We start from the raw sequence: 22,042 nt of genomic DNA, 5'->3' as shown, positions 1-22,042 counted from the left end.
AATTTATTTTACTGCACACTCCCTGTATTCATTTCTATTTTTACCTTAGTGCATTAGTCTTGATTTTAATTTAGTAAAAAAAAAAAATCAGTGCGTTTATTTTCAATTTGTTTCATTTGATTTTTTATGTAAGGTTTAATTTATATTTATTCCAATTGTTTTACTTGTTTTTATTTTAATGAACTACATTTAAATTAGATTTTAAATATATTAATTTTGATTTTGTTACATTTTCTGTCATTTGTTTATTGTACTGAGCATTAAAATCATGTTAAGCAGTTAAAATAATCCTAAAAATGTAACTAAATACTTCTTTAACCACACTTTTTTCCATTTTCCACTAAATTCTCCTGTTCTCATCCACTGCTTAAGTTGTGACGTTGCATAGGTGTCTGTTGCCCTCTTGTGGCTAAAACCTTTTCTTGCAGATGAATGTCTCCCGGGCCAACTGCAACAAGATCATCATGCTGTTCACTGACGGAGGCGAGGAGCGTGCCGAGGAGATTTTCAAGACGTACAACCCCAAACAAGCTGTGGGTGACCGCAAAAGTCCACTTTTCAAAAATGTTCTAACCACCTTACATGGCAATGTTTGTCCCATCTCCACTCAGGTGCGCATCTTCACATTCTCAGTGGGTCAACACAACTACGACAAAGGGCCCATTCAGTGGATGGCGTGCACAAACAAAGGTACCTGTGTGAATTTTGACCTAAATTTGTCCTAATAGTGCTCATTTCTTCTCAGGTTACTACTATGAGATTCCGTCCATTGGGGCCATCAGGTTAAACACTCAGGTAAAGAAAGATGCGACCTTGCAAATGTGGCCCCTTATATGGCCACTACAATCCAGTTCATGTCATGTGAAAAAAATTCTTTATTTATTTACTTGTTTATTTTGCAGGAGTACTTAGATGTTTTGGGCAGGCCCATGGTGAAAGCAGACCGCAAGGCCAAACAGGTCCAGTGGACCAACGTCTACCAGGATGCACTGGTAACACCTGCCGTCTTAAACTAACATAGGATAAGTACCGACTGAGAGAAGCATTTGTAATAATTAATCAAATTAATTGATATATATGAAGAATAATAGTAATACTTATTTTATTTAACATTTATTTTATCTACACGTTAATTTTTTAGAAATTCAAATAATTTTAGATTATTTTTTTTATTTTATTTTTTAGTATTTTTATTTAATGATATTTTATTTATTTTGTTGAAACAGATGCTACTTTATTCCTTTGCATATTTTTGCATTATTTGATTTGATAACATCTAATGTTATTTTATTGTGTCTAATGCATTTAGTGTTTTTTTGGGGGTTTATTTTTTTTATTTTTTTTATCAAATTTTATCTGATGACACTTTTTTTTTACAATTTTTTTACTCAATTTAACTGTATGAAATTTTATTCAATTATATTTCATTGTTTTTTATATTTGATAAAAATGTTAATTTTAAATTATATTTCATTATTTTTATATTTGATGAGAAAAAAAGAACATCCCGTTTGCGCAACTTGCTACTAGTTATATCCCCCCCAGCATTTGTATTCCGAATTGGCCCTAAATGGATGAAATCGACCATAAATTAGTGGGTGCCGTGAAATGACAGAAGACAGATGTGGGAATTACACAGAGCAGCACCATTATGGGGAGAAAAACAAAATATCCATTTTTAAAAGTGCAAATATTTGCTGTTTGTTATCTGGTTCAACTTCCTCTCAACCCGCCGCCAATCGGACGCCTAACCTGATTGATGGATGAACTTTTTATTTCAACGCATTCAAAACATTTTTCACGCCCCTGCGAGCCATATTGCGCTGTTAAAGCGACAGCACCGATAAGAACGCACCCAACCAAGATGGACGCCTCATCCCATTGGACTGATAAGACGCTGACACAAAATGTCTCTGGGCTTCGTTATTCGGACAAGCAGCTGGTTTTTCCTTTTTTTTTTTTTTATGACTTAACACTCACCATGCTGAGAACCGTTTGGGTTTTTTGTGTATGCGTTGTGTAACTTGAACTTGTTCAACAGGAGCTGGGACTCGTCATCACTGGAACCCTACCCGTGTTCAACAAGACCAACACAGGATCCAAGGTAAGAGGTTTTCGATTGGAGTGATGCTGAGAGACGAGCATTCACGCTCCTGAAGTGTTTACTTCTATATTTTTTTAAAACACATCGCATGCAGGGAATTTAATTTTTGTTCTTTTAGTATGTGTCGATAAATCCGAAATGAGCATTCATACTATGTTGGATGGAGTTTATTTTCTCGTTTTACTATAGGTCGCAATTAGAAAATATATATTCAGAGAGCATTCACACTAATGCTGTTAAATCTTTTTTTTTTTTTTAAATGAGTGCTTTGTAACAAGCATTTTTGGCTTGTACTATTAAATTTCATAATTTAAATAATATATACATGCTGAGACACACATTTACACTTTATTAGAAATATTATTTTACTGTATAAATGCTAAGATATAACCATTAATGCTAATTGTATTTTAGTTCTCCATCAGACTAATTTCTGAAAACAGCAAAAGAAACATTCTCACTAGTCTTATTGTACTGGTATATTAGGTTGTATGTATATTTTTTGCAGATTTTGCAGATATTCATGGATTTGTTTCAGGTCTGACAATCATGCCACTAATGCTAAGAGACAAAATGCATTTTTGGGGGCTGAATGAATTATAGTCTGTAAAGGTGGAGAGATGAGCAGTCACATTTGCCACATTTAGAAAAGACATGACTTAACTTTTATGCAATGATGTGTTTCCAAAAAAAGCAATTGTTGTAAAAATGCAGAAAATCAAGCTTTCATCATCCGCCAACAGTCTTGTAGTGGATGAGTGTCATTTTCATTACATCCAGTACACGCAATACTCAGACTCAGGGGAACGTTTTTAACTCGTCCTTGACGTTTCCTCACGTCTCCCCCGCGCGTTCTCCCGCTATCAAGGTCAGAAGCGCAGGACGGGGAGGGGGATCAAACCCGCGGCTCGCCCAGAGACAAATGACGGCGCGACTAAAGTGGGTCAAGATGAGTTTACGCGCCGGGTTGCTTTCCGCCGCCGCTTGGCTGCAAATACCTCGGCGCTGACTCATGGCGGCATGTTAGGCTTTTGGGAATGAAACTTTCCAGATTTCGATTGCAGCTCATTTCCTCGAAAGGAGGACTCGGAGGAGCGTCGTAATCATCCCCTTTGCATTGAGGGTCTTGACTTGTTTATTTTGTGTTTTGAATACATCAGAAATCTCAGAACCAGCTCATCTTGGGCGTCATGGCCATCGACGTTTCCTTGGAGGACATCAAGAGGCTCACGCCACGTTTTACTGTAAGACGGTCAAAACATTAGGTACACCCTATGAGATGATAAAAGGATGCTTTTAATTGACATTTATTTTATAATTGCCCCATATTCACTTTATTTATTTATTTATTTTTTCCCCCATATCAATGCAATAAAAGTATTACTTTAATACTATCTTATGGCATCTTGAAGAAACTGGAAGTCAATTGAATGGCTTCATTTAGACAAAAGTAGCATCTTGCTGCCAATGAACTTTCTTGAAGTAAATTTAGAGCTTCATTTTGACAAAAAACATGCTTTGTTGCCCTCTTGTGGTGACTTAATACCAAGCAAATATATTGAAGTCTTTCAGGAGCATTTTTTTAGACAAAAGCAGTGCTTTGCTGGCCTTTTGTAGCCTTTTGGTTGAACTGAGTTGATTAATTGATGAGACGTCGAAGCGAGTTGAGGAGTTTCATTTGGACAAAATGAGTCCTTTGCCATCATCTTGCGGCGTCTTGGTCCAAAGAAACTATGTTGAAGTGAATTGAAGAGATACATTTAGACAAAAGTAGTGTTTCCCATCATCTTTTGTTGGTTTTATGTGGTTGTCTCCCACTATTGGAACTGGGGCGTCCCTAATAAAGTGTCTTTCTCAAGCAGTTTGGACCAAACGGCTACTACTTTGCCATCGACCCCAATGGTTATGTGCTGCTCCATCCCAACCTTCAGCCACCGGTATGTCTTCTTCCAGCTGAAGTTTCTGGTGGATATTGGACACAGGTTAGTATAAACTAATAACTCTAATTTTTGGACTTTTCCGAGCAGACGGCCGAGTTCCACGAGCCCGTGACGTTGGACTTTTTAGATGCTGAGCTGGAGAATGATATCAAAGTGGAGGTATGAAATTACATGACGCGTCAGTCATTCTTCGAGGCTTTAAATGCACATTTTCCATCAGTCATTCTTCGAGGCTTTAAATGCACATTTTCCATATCATATCTACGTTTCCAGATCAGACAGAAAATGATTGATGGCCTCACTGGGACTTACCCCATATCTGCTCTGGTCAAATCACAAGATGAGGTAATTTTCTTTCTCATAAATTGCATGATGTCACTCTGTTCAATGTTTTAACTTGTGTTGCCTTCTTAAGCGGTACATCGACGTGGGCCGGAGAACGTACACCTTTGCGCCAGTGAAGGATACAGACTACAGGTAACAAAACAGCAGCACGATCCTTAGTTTAACTCGTTCACTGCCATTGACGGCTATATATGTAATAAAATCCATTTTAACTGGGCAGGCAGTGAAAAAGTTAAATGACATATTTTTAACATGAAGTTTTGTCGTGTATGTCAGTCTGGCGTTGGTGCTGCCCGACTACAGCTCATATTACATCCGTGCCACTATCGGCGACACCATCACCCAAGCAAAATGTAAGTCTTCTATTTTCCACTCATTCACACACACTTCACGCCTGACGAGATCACACACGTAGCGGCGGCCGGCGCGTTAACGACGGAAAAAACGCTGACGTTACCGCTCGCCTTGTAAGGCGGTGGAGTCGCTATGGTCGCTATCCATCACTTGCACACACACTGTATATGTGTCGCCTCGTGTTTGGCTCTTGGCAGCACACGCAAACTTGTGGTGAGGGTTCAAAGTTGCAGACAAGCGTGTCTCCTTTCATACCCGCAGTGAAAACCACTCACTGGTTGTGTAGTGTTACACAAATGACGATTAATATTTTTTAAAACCTACACAAACATTTATGTATAAACAATCTAATATTGGTTATTGTAATACAAATTAATTTATTGTTTGTGTACATGACCTTGAAGAAATGTTAAATTACAATTGTGAAGGAAAAACAAATATTCTTTTTACAAATTATTCAGCACAAGTTTGCATCTAGTTAGCGCAGCACGCAGCCAAAACAGAAGGGCTCGAGCGGTGTACGTCCTCACCTTACTTTTTTATTATTCTGGAAAAGCTTTTTATCGCATTGGATTTTCCTAGAATTCTCGTCAGATTGTTGCCAAAATCAACCGACAACAGGCTCTTAAGCCGCGCTCGACTTTGATAATCCTTCTCAACGCGGCAGCATTCCATCGCCTCCCCTTTCATCACCTATTTGACTCGGTCTAAATCTGCTTATTGGCACTTTCGGCGTCAACACAGGAATGTATTAGAGAGAGATAAGAGGTCGTTGTAAATTCTACAGCTTTTTAGTCCATACGGCACACCACTTGACTCGCTTCCCAACAAGTAGCAGTTTTGGCAGATAGTGAACCATACTTAAAAACATTTTTTTTTAAAAAAAAGCTCCGAGCTGTTTATTTCCACATCCAGTTGAAGTGAACCGACAAACTAAATAAAAGCATAATAGTAATAGACATAAATACCAAATCATTCATTCTTTATCCTCTGCAAAGAACAACTAATATTACTGAGGCTTAGGTAAGTCTCATTTATACTGCCCCCTGGACAAGTCGAGCATGAACGGGGTGCCACCATGTCCATTGAATGAAAGCAGAAACTCTGACTGTAAATTGTTAAATTACATTTGAATAATTTTATGACCATATGTTTCTATAATGTCAAATCTTAAAGTTCTATGTTTTTGAAACAGTATTTCTATTCTATCTACTGGAGTTTGATTTTTGTACACATTGGAATTGGAAAAGAACAAAGCATTCAAAAATAATTCACTGGAATACATTAGTGTAAAAACGGTCTCCTACTGTGCATCTGTTGCTTTCATCTGGATGTTATTTACTTGCTGGGTTTTTTTTTTTTCACGTGTGTCTTCAATATTCTTATTCATCTTGAATAAAATATTGTGTAACCCTGTTGTTATGCCTTTCCCACTCTACTCTCCTCCCTCTTCCTGACCTGCTTCTCATCTCCTGACCCTGTGATGTGTCGGGATGCCTGCAGCATTTCTGGGCAAGTATTCTCCCTCTGACCTCCATCCAGTTTCTTTTTTTTTTCTTTTCTATTCAACAACCTTTTCCGGTGATTAATAATGACAGTGCGTAGCGAGGCCGGCGTCTGCTTGGCTTCGCATGCGAACGCTGCCCACACACACGTTGCGTGTCTTAAAACGCCCCCCCACCCCACCTGTTCTGCTAGCCTTCAGTTGTGGTTTCAGTGCTAGACGCAGCACTAGAGAAGCGGATGTTTGCGTTACTCAGAGGTGAATGCTTAAAGGAGGAACTCTCTCCTTCAATCACCTGTAATTACATTCAATGTCTTTTATGAGGAACAGAAATACATTAAAATGTTCCCAGGTTGAATTGGGACAAGTTTATGTACTTTAAGTTGAAAAACAAAGTGTCCAAAATATGACAAAAAATAAGTTAAAGTAGTTTCAGTGCCGAACTGAATTTGTAAATGCTAAACCTGAGTCGAAATTGATGAATATTTCCTATTGCGATTCAAATACATAGAGACCCCAAGTGAGGCAGTGAGCAGGAAGCCTCACTATAGATTGCGCAATGTAGTGAAACAATGTGAGAACACCAAAAGGCCTTCCCAAAAGTGATGCAACAAAGTGCCTTTGGGCAAAACAATAAAGGTTTCAAGGGCAATTTAGGGGTGTAGCCCAACCACAAATTGAATGAAAAGCATTCCCCAAAACTCTCTTGTTCTAATTTTGTGTTGCTTTTACTGATAGAATGCTACAAAAGAAGTTTGAAGGGAAAATAATTGGCCTTCGCCCACAACATGATTGAATTCATACCTCAATCAACATCCGCGGTTGGGTGTGAAGATTCCCGTCTTCAGACTAAATGTATTCAGTCGTCAGTCGTCACCAATCCATCGTGGCGACGGATGAGAGAGTGGGACGGCTAGGAAAGGACACATGGCTGCAATTATTCGTCCGTGATCAGAGAGAGCAAAAGATTGGCCGCTGTCGCCATGAAAACTTGACGTGCGGTTATCGTAATGCTAATACACCCGCCGCTTAAAAAACTTTTTACGCATTTGCAATATTTCTATTCAGGACTAGGTCTGTGAATAAAATATTGTGTGATCTTTGACCCCGCCGTGGTTTCACCCAGTTCCCTTTTCTCTTCCCTCTCGGTTCTTCTCCTCCTCCTCCTCTCCTTCCACTGCAGGAAAAGATGGCAAGTACAGTCTTTTCATTTATTTCTGACTTTTGTCAGGCTCAGTTTGAAGACGTTTATTTAGTATGTGCTTTCATCACCGTGTGAATGATGAAGAGCTTTGCCACATTTCCAAAAACTTTGAAAGATTCACCCAACAATTCAATTAAGGCGCATCAGCTCTTGAGCATTAACGCGCAAAATCTCCAGAAATTACATGATTCAAATTTGGAATGTTTTTGTATTTACATATTTCTGCTGAGTCTTCAAAAAGACGACACCGCTCGTTCCAAAATTCTGCCACCGTCGTAATATTTCCCTCCTTTCACCAGTTTCCGAGAGCTTGTTGGCGGACAAGTTTGACGAATACGGCTACACATTCATCGCGCCAAGGTAAGATGGAGCGCGTTTCATTTTTTAATTGACATGACATTTATTTCTCCACCGTCTCGGGTTTCCGTCTCGTTAATGACCCTCGCTGCCTGTCTCGCAGGGTGTACTGCAAGGACCTGAAGCCGCCCGACAACGACAACAGTAACACGGAGTTCCTCATGGAGTTCAACAACTACATCGACACCAAGACGCCAAACAATCCGATGTGTGAGTGTGGAGGCTTGACGGGAGCCATCAATAACCTCGTGTCCCGGGTGGCCAGAGAAAAATAAGCGTGAAATGTGCTGATTCTGCTGTGTTCCCACCACGGATTGTTGCAAAAGTATACTGTATGGGCAAAAATATTGGGACACACTCAAATCATAATTGTGTTCTTTTGAGAGAACTCCCGTAGGACAAATTTCAATCCAATTGGCATACAGGACAATTTATGATAGAATTATACTGATTCTATTTTGTCAAATTTAACTTTCATAATAATGATACTCCAGCGTGTTACAACATTATATGATTAGAGCTGCCTGCAACTCACAATTGTTTTACTAATTAAATAATTGGTCAATTACTTTGTCTATTAATCGGTGAAACGGATAAATCCCTTTATTTAACAACAGGACATTCTGTCAAATTAACAGTGCAGAATGCAAATGATCATTTATTTAATGGATTAGTCCAAAACATTTCGGAAAATAGGTAAAATGTTGATCATTGTTTTCCGAAAGAAGAGGAAATGTTTATTCTGATTCAACACAAAAGTAAGTCTCCTGTCATGGAGAGCAACAAATTGGGAGTATATCCTGTTAAGAAGCAGAATTGTCAAGGATTTGGACAATTTTCAATTTCAAAAAGTATCGAAATGAATAATTGATTATCAAAAATAATGATTGATTAATTTATTTGATCATTGATTTAAATGAAAACGAAATTTGCTGCACTTATGATACCATGTATAGTAATTATGATACTACTTTGTATTTATTACAAGACAGTATGATTTCCTCCATTTACCATACAATAAAACTCAATTTAGCCAAATTAGGATTCATTTTAATCATGATACAGTCTGATTAACTTCAATTACAAATACAATTATGAGTCTTATCCCCTCCAGTTGATAAGTCCCAAACTTGTAGTGTCGTTTTACTATAAAATAAGTCCAGGTGAGACATCTGGTTCAAGCATGTCGAGGACCCATCCCTTGAGCCTTCCTGCCCTCCCCCTTTATATTCCAGTGGTCTGGTTGTAAGGTTGGCTGCGCATGACCAGTCAAAGCTTTTGTAAAGTGGAACCACCAACACCTCCCCTCGTGTTGCCCATCTGACGCTAACTCCATAAGTCTGACCATCACACGCCTGAGCGCACATGTGTGAAGCCCGTCGGCTTAGATGTGAGACGCACGCACACACTTCACCTATATGGCTGCCCGACGCAGTCCAATTACTGTGTGTTTTGTGACAAAGAGCAGGACGCGGCCGGGCTGAGAGCACGAGCCGGGGCTGTAAAATCCAAATCAGGGGCCAGCGGGACATCTGACCAACACATTAATGACCGCCCGTGTCCACGTCGCCTTGTTTGTCGGTATTGTCGCAGTCCGGGCCCTCCAAACACGCTGCCAATAAAACCTCTCACTCCATTAAGTGATTACTTTCACCGTTATTAGCTGCGAGTTTAATAGGAGGGTGTGGGGGGCTGGCTTTGCCCGCTTAAGCCACCGCAGTGGCGAATAAGTCAGAGTACATTAGAAATTCCTGGGCTGCCTTCAATAAAGGCCGTGTAATGAAAACCACCACGGGCGAAGGGGTGGCGGAGGGCCTCGGAATAAAGTGTTAGAGCAGCTGTTCTCTGATGTGTGTGCTGCGTTAGATGGCTCGCATGAGGTGGCGGCCGTGCATCAGCGAGACTCCATGTTTATGGACTGAAGCGGAGGCTTCAAAGCGGCTTGGCAAACAACAACCCCCCCCCCCCCCCCCCCCCCCCCAAAAAAAAAACAGAACCTTTATTGGCCGTTATGTTTGTCATGTGGTCTCGTCGGAGGTCTCACAAATAATTTGTTACGCCCGCAGCTTGGCGGGCTCCTCGCTCGCTTTTGTTTCCCCTTTCTTTCCTTTATTCCTCCACGGCTTCTTTAATTGTTGACGTTTAACAACCTGGAGCTTTTTATAGCGAGAAAATGTAAACCCTATCACCGTTTCTGGCTTGTGTCATCGATTAGGTCATCTGCTAATCAGAATTGCTTTCAGCAAAAAGTCACTGTGTAAAAATAAAAATGATTCCCAGCTCTTTTTTTTTTTTTTTCCCCCCTGTCCCTTCTCATATCACATATACTCACATTAATTTTTCTTTCTGGCTTTATTTGATTGCTTTTCCATCTTTTTTTTTTTCCACACATCATATTTCATTTCATGTTGGCTATCTATACACGCCATGCATTTATTTAACACATTCCTGCAGATAGCTGTTACGTTCCAGGCCATTAAGTTCCCAAAACCAAAACTTACAACATTTCCCCCGACCGTCCCCACAAAGATGGACAATCAAATACATTACGTTTGACAAATTTTTGATCTGTCAGCAGACAGGCGCAAATGGCTCTGGCAGATGTGGCTGATGCTGTTTTTGCTCTTTAGGTAACGTGGAGCTGGTGAACCGATTGCTCCTGGACGCTGGCATCACTTCAGATCTCATCAAGATCTGGAAGGAGAATAAGTTGCAGTGAGTGTCGTAAAAAAAAATATCATACGTATCGTTTCACCTCTGCGGGATTTGCGTAACTTTGTGTTTTGTAGGCCCGGAGTCACTGCCAGATTTGTTGCCACCGACGGAGGGATTACTCGAGTCTACCCTAAAAGGTAGTAGACAGAAAGAAGATCACTCCACCATACTGCATAACATACGCCACTAGATGTAGGTGGTGGATAATGACATTTTCCACCATGTATCCATCAATTGTCCATCATCCCAGTCTTGGAATCATTGAATCCCCAGTACGCTGGCCCTTACATCGCTTATCTCCTGACTTTTCCGCGATCAGATAGGATGTAGATCCCTGCTGTTCTCATCCATTTCCCACTTGCAATGCAGTTTTTGACCTTGACTTGTTTCTTCCAATGCGCATCCCCAAGGGCAACCCTTTGAATCCAAAACAAATCGAGAGGATCCGGTCTGCATAAATGCTTATTTTTGTCCTGTAATTGCATAAGCGATGGCGCTTCGTGAAAAGCACAGTAGCTCTAAAACAGATCCCTGCGGTATGCCTAAAGAGAAAGTTGTCCAAAAATTGATTTGGGGACTTTAATAGAAACTTAATGAGCACACCAACTAAACTTTAAACTATGACCCGTCTTTCTATAGCTCAATAAATCACTTAATTGAGGTTCGATTTGTCGATTCACGCACACAACAGCGCCGGCCTGAACTGGAGGGAGGAGGCAGAGACGTACGAGTCGAGCTTCTACAAACGAAGTTTGGACAAAGACCTGTACATCTTCACGCCAACGCCATACCTCAAAGACAACAGTGAGTACACGCCAACTCCGTTTCACATGTGTTGCATCTAAATATACCAGTAAGGTGTACCTAATGGATTGTCCTACGCATCTGTCCTCGACCAATGTGGCTTTTTGTCCTCCTCGTGGTAGTGAGCGACGACTCGGTCCTCGTAAGCAGAGCTCTCAACCTCAAGATCGACAACAAGCTCCTCAAGCCGGCGGGTATGAACACGCTGAAAACCAAACAAAAATTGCAATCTGTCAAGCTTACGTTGTCAACACACTCACACTTAAGATGCGTATTTTAAAGCCGACTTGTCACCCGCTGCTTGACGCAGACGCCCGTCACACACTTTGTCACCTTCCTGTGACACGCACACACAAACCACACATCAACCTGTCCGCTCCCTCTGTGATCCTCGGCCAAGATTTCTGTGTTCCCGTTCTCGTCGGTTCAGAGAGTAAAGTTGACGCCAGGGTCCGGCATGATGGAGGGTGTCTGGGTTTTTTTTGTTGTTTTTGATCCCCAGTGGTCGGCGTCAAGTTGGACGTCAGCGCCTGGATGGTGAGCTTCATCAACACCACACTGAGGACCAACGTGAGTTACTACTGCGCCACAAACGTGCAAAAATCTGAAGCTAAAGTCTCTTGTTTTTTTCATTACAGTGCACAGATGAGATCTGCGGCTGCCAACGGAACGATATGGTGAGATTTTTTTTCAGGTATTATTATTATTTTTATTTTCAATCCTCATGGCTTCAAGTTTTTGTTTTCAATTATCTCTGTGTGATTCCAGTATGTGGACTGCGTCATCCTGGACGACGGTGGCTTCCTGGTTATGTCCAATCGGGATGAATACGTCAATCAGGTCTGCTATTGCAATATATAAAAAAAATAATATATATATATATATATATCTTGATCAGGGATTTGCCGTGTGATAAGAGTACCACTCATGCTTCATGGACTCCCTCTCGTGGTTTGTGAAAGAATTACTGCCCGAGTACAACTCAGTTATATTTAACTTTTAAGTTGAATACATTAGCATTTAATGTTTCTCAACTGTTTATTTTTTAAAAATTATTTAGGTACCTTTTTGTGCGATAGATTTTAATTGAATCATTATGTACTTTACCGGCGTATTTTGTCAAGATGGTCGTTCTTAAAGACCTACGTTTTTTTTTAGGTGATTGACTTTAGCTATTGGTTCACAATTTTATTTGTCTTCTGTATTTTGAATGCAAAAAAATACCCATAAATATATATAAATCAATATAAATGGAGAAAAGTATTGGAACACGTCTTAGATTCCAAAGCAGGCCTATGTAGCTATGTCTTAGCGAGACATTTATTCAATTTCTATTGCTGTGGGTGTTTGATAGATAAATACAAAGAGTGATACAAAGTCCACCTGCCCAAAGAAAGAAAAACCCGTAAATAAACAAAGCACTCCAGCTCAATTGACCCAATTTGTTGACATGCGAAAGCACACTCGGCGCCTATGGACTTTTCTTAAACAGCTAAAAGGTGAGCCGGGACCCCCGCTGCGGTTTGCCTAAATATTTTTTCATGTGCTGGCTAATCAGCGCTGGGCGTGCGCTGGATAAATCAGGCCTCCTCTGAAGTTTGGCAGCAGCACTAAAAGTTGAGGCCTCGTTTATGTCCCTTCGTCGTATATCCAGTGGGGACGTCTAGTGTACTTTACTCCGCCTCTTTATGCGTGACCCGCTCCCTTTTTTTTTCACCCGGGTAGTCCTCGGGGAGTCTGCGGGCCAACAGGGCGCCGACTGTTCATTCATTGGACGTGTCACACGTGCGAGACTGATTTAGGAAAAGACGTTTTGGGGTCTTGTTAACGGGATTACACCAAAGTCTATTGGGCATTTGCTTTTCAGGTGACACTTTATAATCGAACATAATTGTTTTAGCCAATCAGAAGACAGAAGAAAGTCACTTCTGGACAGGAGGGGAGGGCAAATAATTGTTGCGAATTTTTTCTCTCATTTAGTTTGCATAAAATTGCAACTTGATTGTAAAACTCATGCTTTTTTTTCCCAGAATATTCCTACTTTTTTGTAACATTCATTAACTTTGCTCGTTTTTATTTTTTTCCTCACGTACAACAAAATGTGCATGCCAAGACACCAGGTGGCACTATAGCCCCTGACAAGTTGGTTATAGGCATTCAAAAGCCAGAAGAAAAACACTTCTTGAAAAATAAAACTGGGGGATTTTATTCAGCAAATATAAAATTGCAACTTGATTCGCATAAAATTACAAGTTTCTTAATATAAAAATAATTTTTCTGTAATAATCTTATTGTCATTTTAAACAATGTATTTTCTCGTACCAAATTATTATTATTTTTTTAAACGATTACTTTTTTTTCACATTATTTTTTACATTTGCAAAAACCTCCCACCCCTCAGATTGGTCGCTTTTTTGGAGTGATTGACCCAATCCTGATGGTCACCCTGGTCAACTCGTCGCTGTACACCTTGAAGAATTCCTATGACTACCAGTCGCTGTGCGATCCCGTCAAGGAGACCAAGGCGGCCGCGGGCCTGCGATCTGTTTACGTGGTGAGTCACGAAATCCAGCGACCCATCCTCGTGGGTCTGTTAACACATTTTGATACATGCATCCCGACATGCTGCATAGTCATAGCAACAGATAAAGCAGACATACCTGCTTGCTCGCACACACGAAAACACACACGAAAACGCCGGGGAGCCATAAATCGCCATAGCGCAGATGAGAAGGGAAGCAGAGGTCCAGCAAAAGCGTCGGAGTGGGAGTTGTCGTAACGCTAACAGGATTAGGTGGTCTCGCATGCTCGGCCGACACGCCAAGCGGCAAGCGCTGTTTTTCATCACCCTGCCAGTTTTTTGTTGGTTTTTTTTGCTGAACTTGGGAACTTTCCCAAGTCCCCCCCTCCCGGTAATATGCCTCATGTTGAGGAAAACACAAATTGGGGAAGGTTAGGAAGGTTGTGACATCACAGGAAATATCCTTGAATGTCATGGAAATATGCCGAGGTCCTTAGCGAATGCTTTGTTGACTTTTTTTCTTTTCATTTTGCTCTGATATATTCTTGCCAAATTAGGATTGTTTTTCACATGAAAAACGAATTGCATTCTTTCATCACAAAATGATTTTTTTTCACAATATGATTAATGTAACATAAAATTTTCATGAAATTACACCTTGATTAAAGATAATATTTTTTAATGTAACCACTTTAACAGAGCAGTTTTTCCACATTGACAACCTTTTTGTGTCAGATTAGCTCACGCAAAAATATGATATGTTTTCTTTAAGATAAGAACTTTTAGAATGAAATGTTTTTTTACGCAAAAGGGTAACGCAAAGACTTTTTCTCAAATTGAAACTGATTTTAAATTATTACTTTTTTCCCGCATCATTTAGATCTTTTAAGGGAAATTTCAACTTTAGCGTAAAAGTATTAGTGTTTTTCTTTTAAAACATGAAAGCTTTGAAGTTAAATTATTACTTTTTCCACATATGATTTAGATCGTTTTAAGGTAAATTACAACTTTAGCGTAAAAGTATTGTGATTTTTTATAACGTGCCAGCTTTCCACAACCATTAATTGCAGTTAAAAACATGAAAGAACAAACAAGCCCACGCTCGTACTCTCCACTAGCTTTTTCGTAAGTAGTTTTTTTGTTGTTGTTGCCATATAAACTTCTTGTGTCACGTTGATATAAAAACTCGACGCAACTTCTTGTAAAAGTATCACCGCCACTAAAAGAAATAATTAGTTGGTCATTGCGGTAAGCTTTATAGTTGATTACCTTCCAAATTCCCGACACGGCCCACAATTTAGCCGCAGCGTTCACGTATAATCATCCGTGTGATCAAAGTCAACACGTTTACTTGGCGTGTGACTCAACAAACGTATCTGAACGCTACATGACCGATTGGCCACAACAAGGTCCTCGCATGCTAGCTGTAATCCAAACAACATGGTCAACAGGCCTTTGATTCAAACCTCATGTTGTTGCTTTTTGTTATCTGTTAACTTGCACCGCTTTTGCTCTTCACAGCCTTCCATTGGTGATATTTTGAACGTAGGCTGGTGGGCCACTGCTGCAGCCTGGTGAGTCCTTTTATGTAGCCTGTGCCTTTTTCTTGAAAAATATATTCTTGGGAAATACAGTAATTAAAGGGCACATACATTTTTGAATCGTAATAGAAAACAGGCTGTGGCCTCAATTTCTTGATGGGGTTAGCACAATAGCTTGTAAGCAGACCATTTTGTCTTCTCTCTGACGTTTGTATTACAAAATATTGTGCTAATGAAAACCTTTCAAATTCTAAAAAGATTATAATTGTAAGATTACTGACAAAATCACAAATTTTGCTGGAATTTTATTTGAAGTTTAAGATGTTTTCAACTACATTTGAATTTTTCTCCGAAAATGTATTTGTGTAAAAAAGACCAAATACATTTTTTTGCAACTATACTTTTTGTGTACAATCTTTTTGCAAAATGTTTTAAAATTGTGCATAATTTCTGCTTGCTGTTTCTGTAATAAATTGAATGGATTAACGTTTGTTAATAAGGCTTTTTTTAGTAAAATTAAAATATATATTTTTGCTGTATTGCATAATTTCTAGTACTATTCTGACATTTTATCGTAGTATTCTGACTTTTTAGGTAAAAATGTTTTGCAAAACGTTTGTTGTACATATGCTTTGTTTAAAATCAACTTCTTTGATAAAACAGCATGATTCTTTTGAACAAGCCTTTTTTCACAAACATTTTCACAAAATTCTAACGTTATTTTCTGCAAATGTCAACTTACAACTTCATCTTTTTGTCTTAAAACTACAATTGTATCTGCTCACAGGTCAATCCTGCAACAGTTGCTGGTCAGCATCACATTCCCAAATTTCCTACATGCAGGTGAATCTCTTCCTCGTCCACCTTAAATTCATGTCACACTTCTCTAAGGGTGCAAATCAAAACTAATACATGATCTAAAAAAATTGGACCACAGCCGACATGGAGGAGGACATGTCTGACATCGTCCATAAAGAAGTGTGCATCACGGAGCAAACGCAGTACTACTTCGAGACGGACGACGTCTCCTTCCGAGGAACGGTCGACTGTGGCAACTGCTCGAGGTAACCAAATTTTAACGACGACGCTATGCTTGTTTTAATAAAAAAAAAAAAAATCACATGCCATGAAGGTGAAGTCAACTGTGTGGACCACCGTCCTGTCACGTCGCCGCCCCTTGCCTGCCCCGTCGTCTCTTTTGCATGTGCGCACGCAATTTTAAGGCCCCCTCGTGCCGCCTAATGGAGTGCCTGCCCCGCATGCGTTGCGGCGTTCCTGCGCATTAGCCGCACACGTTTCCGCTTAACGAGCGCCATAAAAAAAGCAGAGAAAATCATTTGTGCACCCCTGACATGAGTATTTATGGAGGGTTGCGTTTTTCTCCCTTTGGGATGGAAAGCCATAAAAAGAAAATCTCTTCTCGTTACTGTATGTATGATTTGTTGCGAATTCCGATTTTTGTTCTATGAGTCATGAGATGTCACTTCCTGTCTTTTGGGTGGGGCCATAAGCTAAGAGTCGCAATCGCTTTAAGATGTCAAATGACCCGTCATCTTTTTTTTTTTTTTTTCTAAAAGTATAACTTTCTGTATCCAAAAAGTCAAAGTGTAACACCTTTCTTAAAGTATGTTTTTTGTTTATTTTCTTGGAAAATTATTCTAAATATATTTACATAAAAATACAAGTTTATCTACAAAAAAATTAAATATACTTTTTTTCGCATAGTATGGTGTTAGGATTTTTTTTCTGATAAGATCCTGGAATTTTAAAAGTATTGCAAAATACACATTTATTTGTACACGATTTTAATTTGTGCTTTCAGACTGTACCATGCTGAGAAGCTTCCCAACACCAACCTGGTTTTCATCATTGCTGACGCCAAACTCACCTGCTCGTCCTGCGACACCAAACCGCTCATACAGGATGAGCAGCAGTGTATCCTTCCGCCCACTTTTAGAAACTATCTCGTGGAAGTACTGTAAATCCCAGATTTTGGTTGACATTCCTGACAAGGCTCTTTTAGCTAACGGTCCTGATCCCTGCAAGGTGGCTCAGAAACCTCGCTACCGGAAAGGTCCTGCGGTGTGCTTTGATAATAACGAACATGTAAGTCTTATCGCAGCTCGGATGCTTGTTTCCAAACAAATGGCTTGCCTTGTGTGGTGTTTCATGGTTAAATTGCTTCAGGAGCACCTTCCAGCTTTGTTGTCCCATTTTTGTTTGTCAACTAACATGGTTACTTATCTTTAGTATCACCATTTTTGAATATTTTAATTTTATGCAATATTTCACGCAAAGTTAGGATTTTTTACTCTTGGCTGCTTTAAAAGGTAGTTAGCCTCAAATATTACATGGTTGATTTTGTCACATAGTATTTGCCATAAGTTTACTACCATGTAAAACGGTAATGTTCCTTAGCGTTTTTCATGGTTGTAAAGCAGCGTAGCCTGGAAACTTCAAATAATGTGAAAGTGTTGACACAAAATAGTGCTTCATTATATACGTTGGCATTTTCGATTATTTATAATGTTATATTTTACTCACGTGTAGCTCAACATAAACGCAAAGCATTGACCAATAATGTGGTTACTAGCTTGACTGTGAAAAAAAGTTTGGATTTTTAAAAACATTTTATTAATCTGAACTCTATTTTGTTTTAGAATTTTGCAAACTAACATATGCTAGTTTGCTAAACTGGTGTACATTCGTCCCCATAAATTAGCTACAATGGTTTCAATTTAGCATTTTAGATTACATTAGATTTCTTTTTCTTCAAAATGTTAATTTGTTAAGGTTGGCACCTTGTTAGCGCTGACATTTCAGTTTGTCACAGAAGTGTTAGTATTTTACATTTGACATTTTTTTTACTTTAGTTAGCTGTTGGTCGCTAATACCAGCACTTTCCTGAACACAATTTCTTCCGGTATCATACATATACATTACTAATATCTCCCCCAAAAAATTTTTTGGGCTTGTATTTCATGGCTGCTGCGTTGGACTTGCTCAGCAAAACATGGGATTGAATATCATATTTTATTATTATTAACCTGCATTGCTTTCCACTAAATCTGGTTTTCTTCCGAGCGCTTTGCTGCATGATGTATTCTCTTGGTTTGCGCTCTGTGATTGGCCTGCCGCTTAGGACGAGGCCCTGTGCCGTCGTAGCGCTGGCTCCACGTCGACGTCCTCGCTGCTCGTGTTACTGCCGCCACTGTTCGTGTGCTTTGCCGGGTCAGTCCGTCTTTTCTTGCTGTCATGTTCCACCTCAAATCGTATATCTTTTTTGGCCCTTTCCACGATTTTTTTTGGTTTATGTCTTGTGTCGCTCCGCACCTGCCACCTACTTACTTGTTCTGCCGGCATCTGTTTTCAATTCTCCTGCCTTCCCCGCTGATGTTTTCCCCCATCTTCTTGCCCAGCTTTGAACTACCAGCATGTTTCCTCGTGTATCGTAATCCTCCGATGCTTGCTCTCATAAAGCACTTTGGAGCATTGGAACAATTGCCAACGCTCTTGTGTCTGGCATCTGACCAATAACAAAAATGTTGCATCTGCCCTCAACACAATTGTGTTTTGATTTCAATTTAGTGTGAATTTAGATGAAAAGCTGGTATTTGTCAGCACTGTGATTTACATTTCATATCAATGCCCCACAATTTAGCATTTCTGTTATCTTAACCCAAAAAAAAAAAAAAATGGAGACTATCAGTTTTTTCATGATGACAAGTTGAGCGACTGACAAAGCTAGAAGTAACATTTGATTAAAAAAGAAATTAGTGTCATCAGAGCTCTTAGCTGTAGTCCAGTCTTTGTCTTGGTGAGAGTTGACCTCTACAGTCAGCTGACCGACCCAACGTTGTTAACCCACGCTGACGTTGTCCCCCTTGTCGGAACTCCAGGAGGAGGACCCTGACTGTGGTGGGGCATCCAGCTTGAGTCCCTCGCTGTGGCTCACCTTTGCCCTTCAGTTGACGCTTCTCTGGGTTCTGAGTGGCTGCGGACATTACACCATCCTGTCATGACCTGTTTTTGCCCCACCACCATCTCTACCAGCATGCCTCTGGAATGACGAACGAGAAGAGCTTTCAAGATTTTTGAGCAAAAAACCCACCTGAAGAGGACTTTGATTGCTGGCGTCATTGTTTTTGTAAGTGGGGCTGCCTTATCGGACTTTGTTGAGGAGCTTGAGGTTTTTTTTTTTTTTTTTTAATTTTATTTTTATTATTATTATTTTTTTTTATCAACACTGCCAGAAGCTAGCAAACAGTTTGTTTTTAATCCAGTGGTCTGCTCGTTGGGTGAAGGCAAGAAAAACAGCGCCGCCAGCAACTTTTGCCCCGCGGTTATAGTCTTTTATGTCTGGACCTGCCAGTGTCTCCGGAACTTGCTTATTTTGTGCTCTTCGTCAAAACCAAATCCTTATTTTCCTTGCGTCTGGAATTCTTGGATCGAAAACTGCCATGAGTGCGCGTCAACCAATCAGGACAAACCTGACTGAAAACTCTCTAGTGCCATGTACTTCTGAGACGACTATCTGCACTTTGTGTGTACAACTACTGAAGTCCACTTTGTCGTCTTTTCTTTGCTTACATCTCTGCAGAACTAACAACAAATCGAATACAAATGGAGCGTTTTATTATCGCAGTAGTTCTGGGCTCAAGATCAGATTTTGTAAAGTGGTAGTCTGCATTACACTGTTGTTTTATTGTCCAACACACCTTGTAATTGATGATTTGAGAACTAAAGCTACAAAGTACATTTTGATGCTAACCCTTCCACTTTCATATTTGGACGTTTTTATCGCTATCTGCTTCGGCGTAGAGAGACTCCTCCATCACGCTAGCAATTGTTGCACTTTATAAACCAACTATAACATCGTGCTCTTGGTGGAACTAACAACGTGGTTGTCATTTACTAACAGGGAGAGGGGGAAAAAAAAAAAAACAAGTGCCATAATCGGATTCTCTCCTTTTTCGAATTTATGCAAGTTAATGTCAAGTATTGATCAGCTGTTACTGCCTTTGTTTTCCCTTGAGGAGGCAGCATCTGCAGTTTTTTTGCATTACAATTCATATCCCAATTTTTATCACCCACTGCAGCAGTGTGCTACCAAAAGAGTGGAACACCCCCCCCCCCCACACACACACAAAATTTCAAAAGTTAACGTGCTAAAATCCAATGCTGTCCCCTCTGGAATAATTAACGTGATATGAAGTGGTTCCGATTCCGTACAGGTTGCAGAAATCTTACGGGTTGGCGTGTGTTTGTGTCTGTGAGTGTGTTGTGTGTTAGCATCGTTTTTTTTTAAGACTGTCTACATGTACATGGGTATTTTAAAATTTTTGTTTCACTGCTATAGTGGTGGTCCACTTTTTGTTGTACAGCTAACCCCCATCAACAATCAACAACAAAACAGTGCATGCGCAAAATTCTTTGAAGTCAGTTTGAAGTGACTGAAAACTAAAAAACAAATAAAAAATTTAAAATACTTTTAATCATGTGGACATAGTCTCCCTCTCCCTTGATCGTGCTTTAAAATGTTACACTTAAGTGGAACTTGTAAAAAAAAAAAAAATAGTACAAAACCAAAGTTCTGATCAAAACGTGTGTTCATCCATGTTCAAATATTCTGAATAAAATTTTATGATAATTTGCTTCCTCCATGGCAGTTCTTCAACCCCGCCCCCCCCCCAACGGATGACATGACCGCACTCTTGACAGTCAGTCAACGACAACACCATGTTGGATTTCACCCACAAACGTCTCCATAAATTATCGCCGGTGTCTACTCTGGCTCGTCGATCAAGCCACGATGAATTCTAATCGTTAGCGACGTCCGCTTTGCACGCGACTGCAGCTGCGGCTCCCTCCAAAAATAAAAAAAACAAAGTGTCACTTTACCCTTTTATGGCGGACGTTAAAAATGGAGCGACATGCTGAGAGTAGAAAAAAATACAATCACCGGGGACATTTTAAAAAGTAGCCAATTACGATGTCTTATAATAAAATAGTAGCCATTTTTGTCTTGGTAGCAGCTGCCAAATGACTAACTGGAGACTAATCATTGTGAAATTACATCATATTATACAAAATAAAGTCCAAACACAGTTTGGCAAAGGATTTTGTAGAAAATTTACATTCTGTTACAAGGTTTCCACAGGGCATTGAGTGAAAATGAAGATACAACTCTTGAACATAGCCATTGCAAAAACATTTATGTTATTTCTGGCTTGTTTGTAGGAAAGCTGCATTGCTAAATACAAAGCGCATCAGTTTAAATGGTAACTAATTAGCAATAATAAACTGTGGAATTTGGGGACCAGTTGTATTTTTTAAATCAACAAAATAGGTGGGATTCCACGAGTTGCTTCATGTTCCAATTAGTTTGCTCTTAATTTGAAAAGAAAAATGTACTGTATCTGTCACCAATGTCCAACATGAAATGCTTTAAATTACAATATGATCGGATTTTTTTTTTAATATGCAAGTTCATTTTTAGGTTTTGTTGGACCTTACCAAATTCAAAGTCATACATTGCCCACCCCTGCTTGCGCACAATCATAAAGACTGACAGATTTACTGGTCGCACTTTTTCCTTCCTTCCACGCTTCTGTTGGACTTCTTTTCTGACTTTTCCTAAAGTGTTATTCCTC

The 22,042-nt window shown here is 39.7% G+C and overlaps 1 protein-coding gene and 1 long non-coding RNA gene across 2 annotated transcripts in view; one reads left to right on the top strand and one right to left on the bottom strand.

Annotated features, from left to right (window-relative positions):
* Positions 1–21,563, top strand: part of cacna2d1a (calcium channel, voltage-dependent, alpha 2/delta subunit 1a) — a 41,210-nt gene extending 19,647 nt beyond the window's left edge. Inside the window, exons 13-40 of the mRNA XM_085901738.1 lie at positions 429–533; positions 612–690; positions 746–795; positions 903–992; positions 2,042–2,104; positions 3,265–3,348; positions 3,967–4,041; positions 4,132–4,203; positions 4,318–4,389; positions 4,460–4,521; positions 4,666–4,742; positions 7,751–7,811; positions 7,912–8,018; positions 10,439–10,523; positions 10,598–10,660; positions 11,215–11,327; positions 11,450–11,521; positions 11,830–11,897; positions 11,966–12,004; positions 12,096–12,167; positions 13,729–13,881; positions 15,370–15,422; positions 16,177–16,232; positions 16,327–16,453; positions 17,212–17,324; positions 17,413–17,495; positions 18,532–18,620; positions 19,289–21,563. Coding sequence (XP_085757864.1) covers positions 429–533; positions 612–690; positions 746–795; positions 903–992; positions 2,042–2,104; positions 3,265–3,348; positions 3,967–4,041; positions 4,132–4,203; positions 4,318–4,389; positions 4,460–4,521; positions 4,666–4,742; positions 7,751–7,811; positions 7,912–8,018; positions 10,439–10,523; positions 10,598–10,660; positions 11,215–11,327; positions 11,450–11,521; positions 11,830–11,897; positions 11,966–12,004; positions 12,096–12,167; positions 13,729–13,881; positions 15,370–15,422; positions 16,177–16,232; positions 16,327–16,453; positions 17,212–17,324; positions 17,413–17,495; positions 18,532–18,620; positions 19,289–19,325 — 2,220 coding nt within the window. The 3' untranslated portion in view covers positions 19,326–21,563. The remainder of the gene's footprint in view (positions 1–428; positions 534–611; positions 691–745; positions 796–902; positions 993–2,041; positions 2,105–3,264; positions 3,349–3,966; positions 4,042–4,131; positions 4,204–4,317; positions 4,390–4,459; positions 4,522–4,665; positions 4,743–7,750; positions 7,812–7,911; positions 8,019–10,438; positions 10,524–10,597; positions 10,661–11,214; positions 11,328–11,449; positions 11,522–11,829; positions 11,898–11,965; positions 12,005–12,095; positions 12,168–13,728; positions 13,882–15,369; positions 15,423–16,176; positions 16,233–16,326; positions 16,454–17,211; positions 17,325–17,412; positions 17,496–18,531; positions 18,621–19,288) is intronic.
* On the bottom strand, positions 10,142–15,143 carry LOC147040046 (uncharacterized). Its single transcript, XR_015063065.1, has 4 exons — positions 15,118–15,143; positions 11,388–11,532; positions 10,584–10,653; positions 10,142–10,502 (listed from the first exon to the last, which is right to left on the bottom strand). It is a non-coding gene; the product is annotated as an uncharacterized LOC147040046 (long non-coding RNA).
* Positions 21,564–22,042: the final 479 nt, after the last annotated feature.

Source organism: Syngnathus leptorhynchus, chromosome 21 (assembly GCF_054491065.1).
Source record: "Syngnathus leptorhynchus isolate UIUO chromosome 21, UIUO_Slep, whole genome shotgun sequence".
Taxonomy (NCBI): Eukaryota; Metazoa; Chordata; class Actinopteri; order Syngnathiformes; family Syngnathidae; genus Syngnathus; species Syngnathus leptorhynchus.
This window is presented reverse-complemented; position numbering and strand designations above follow the sequence as displayed.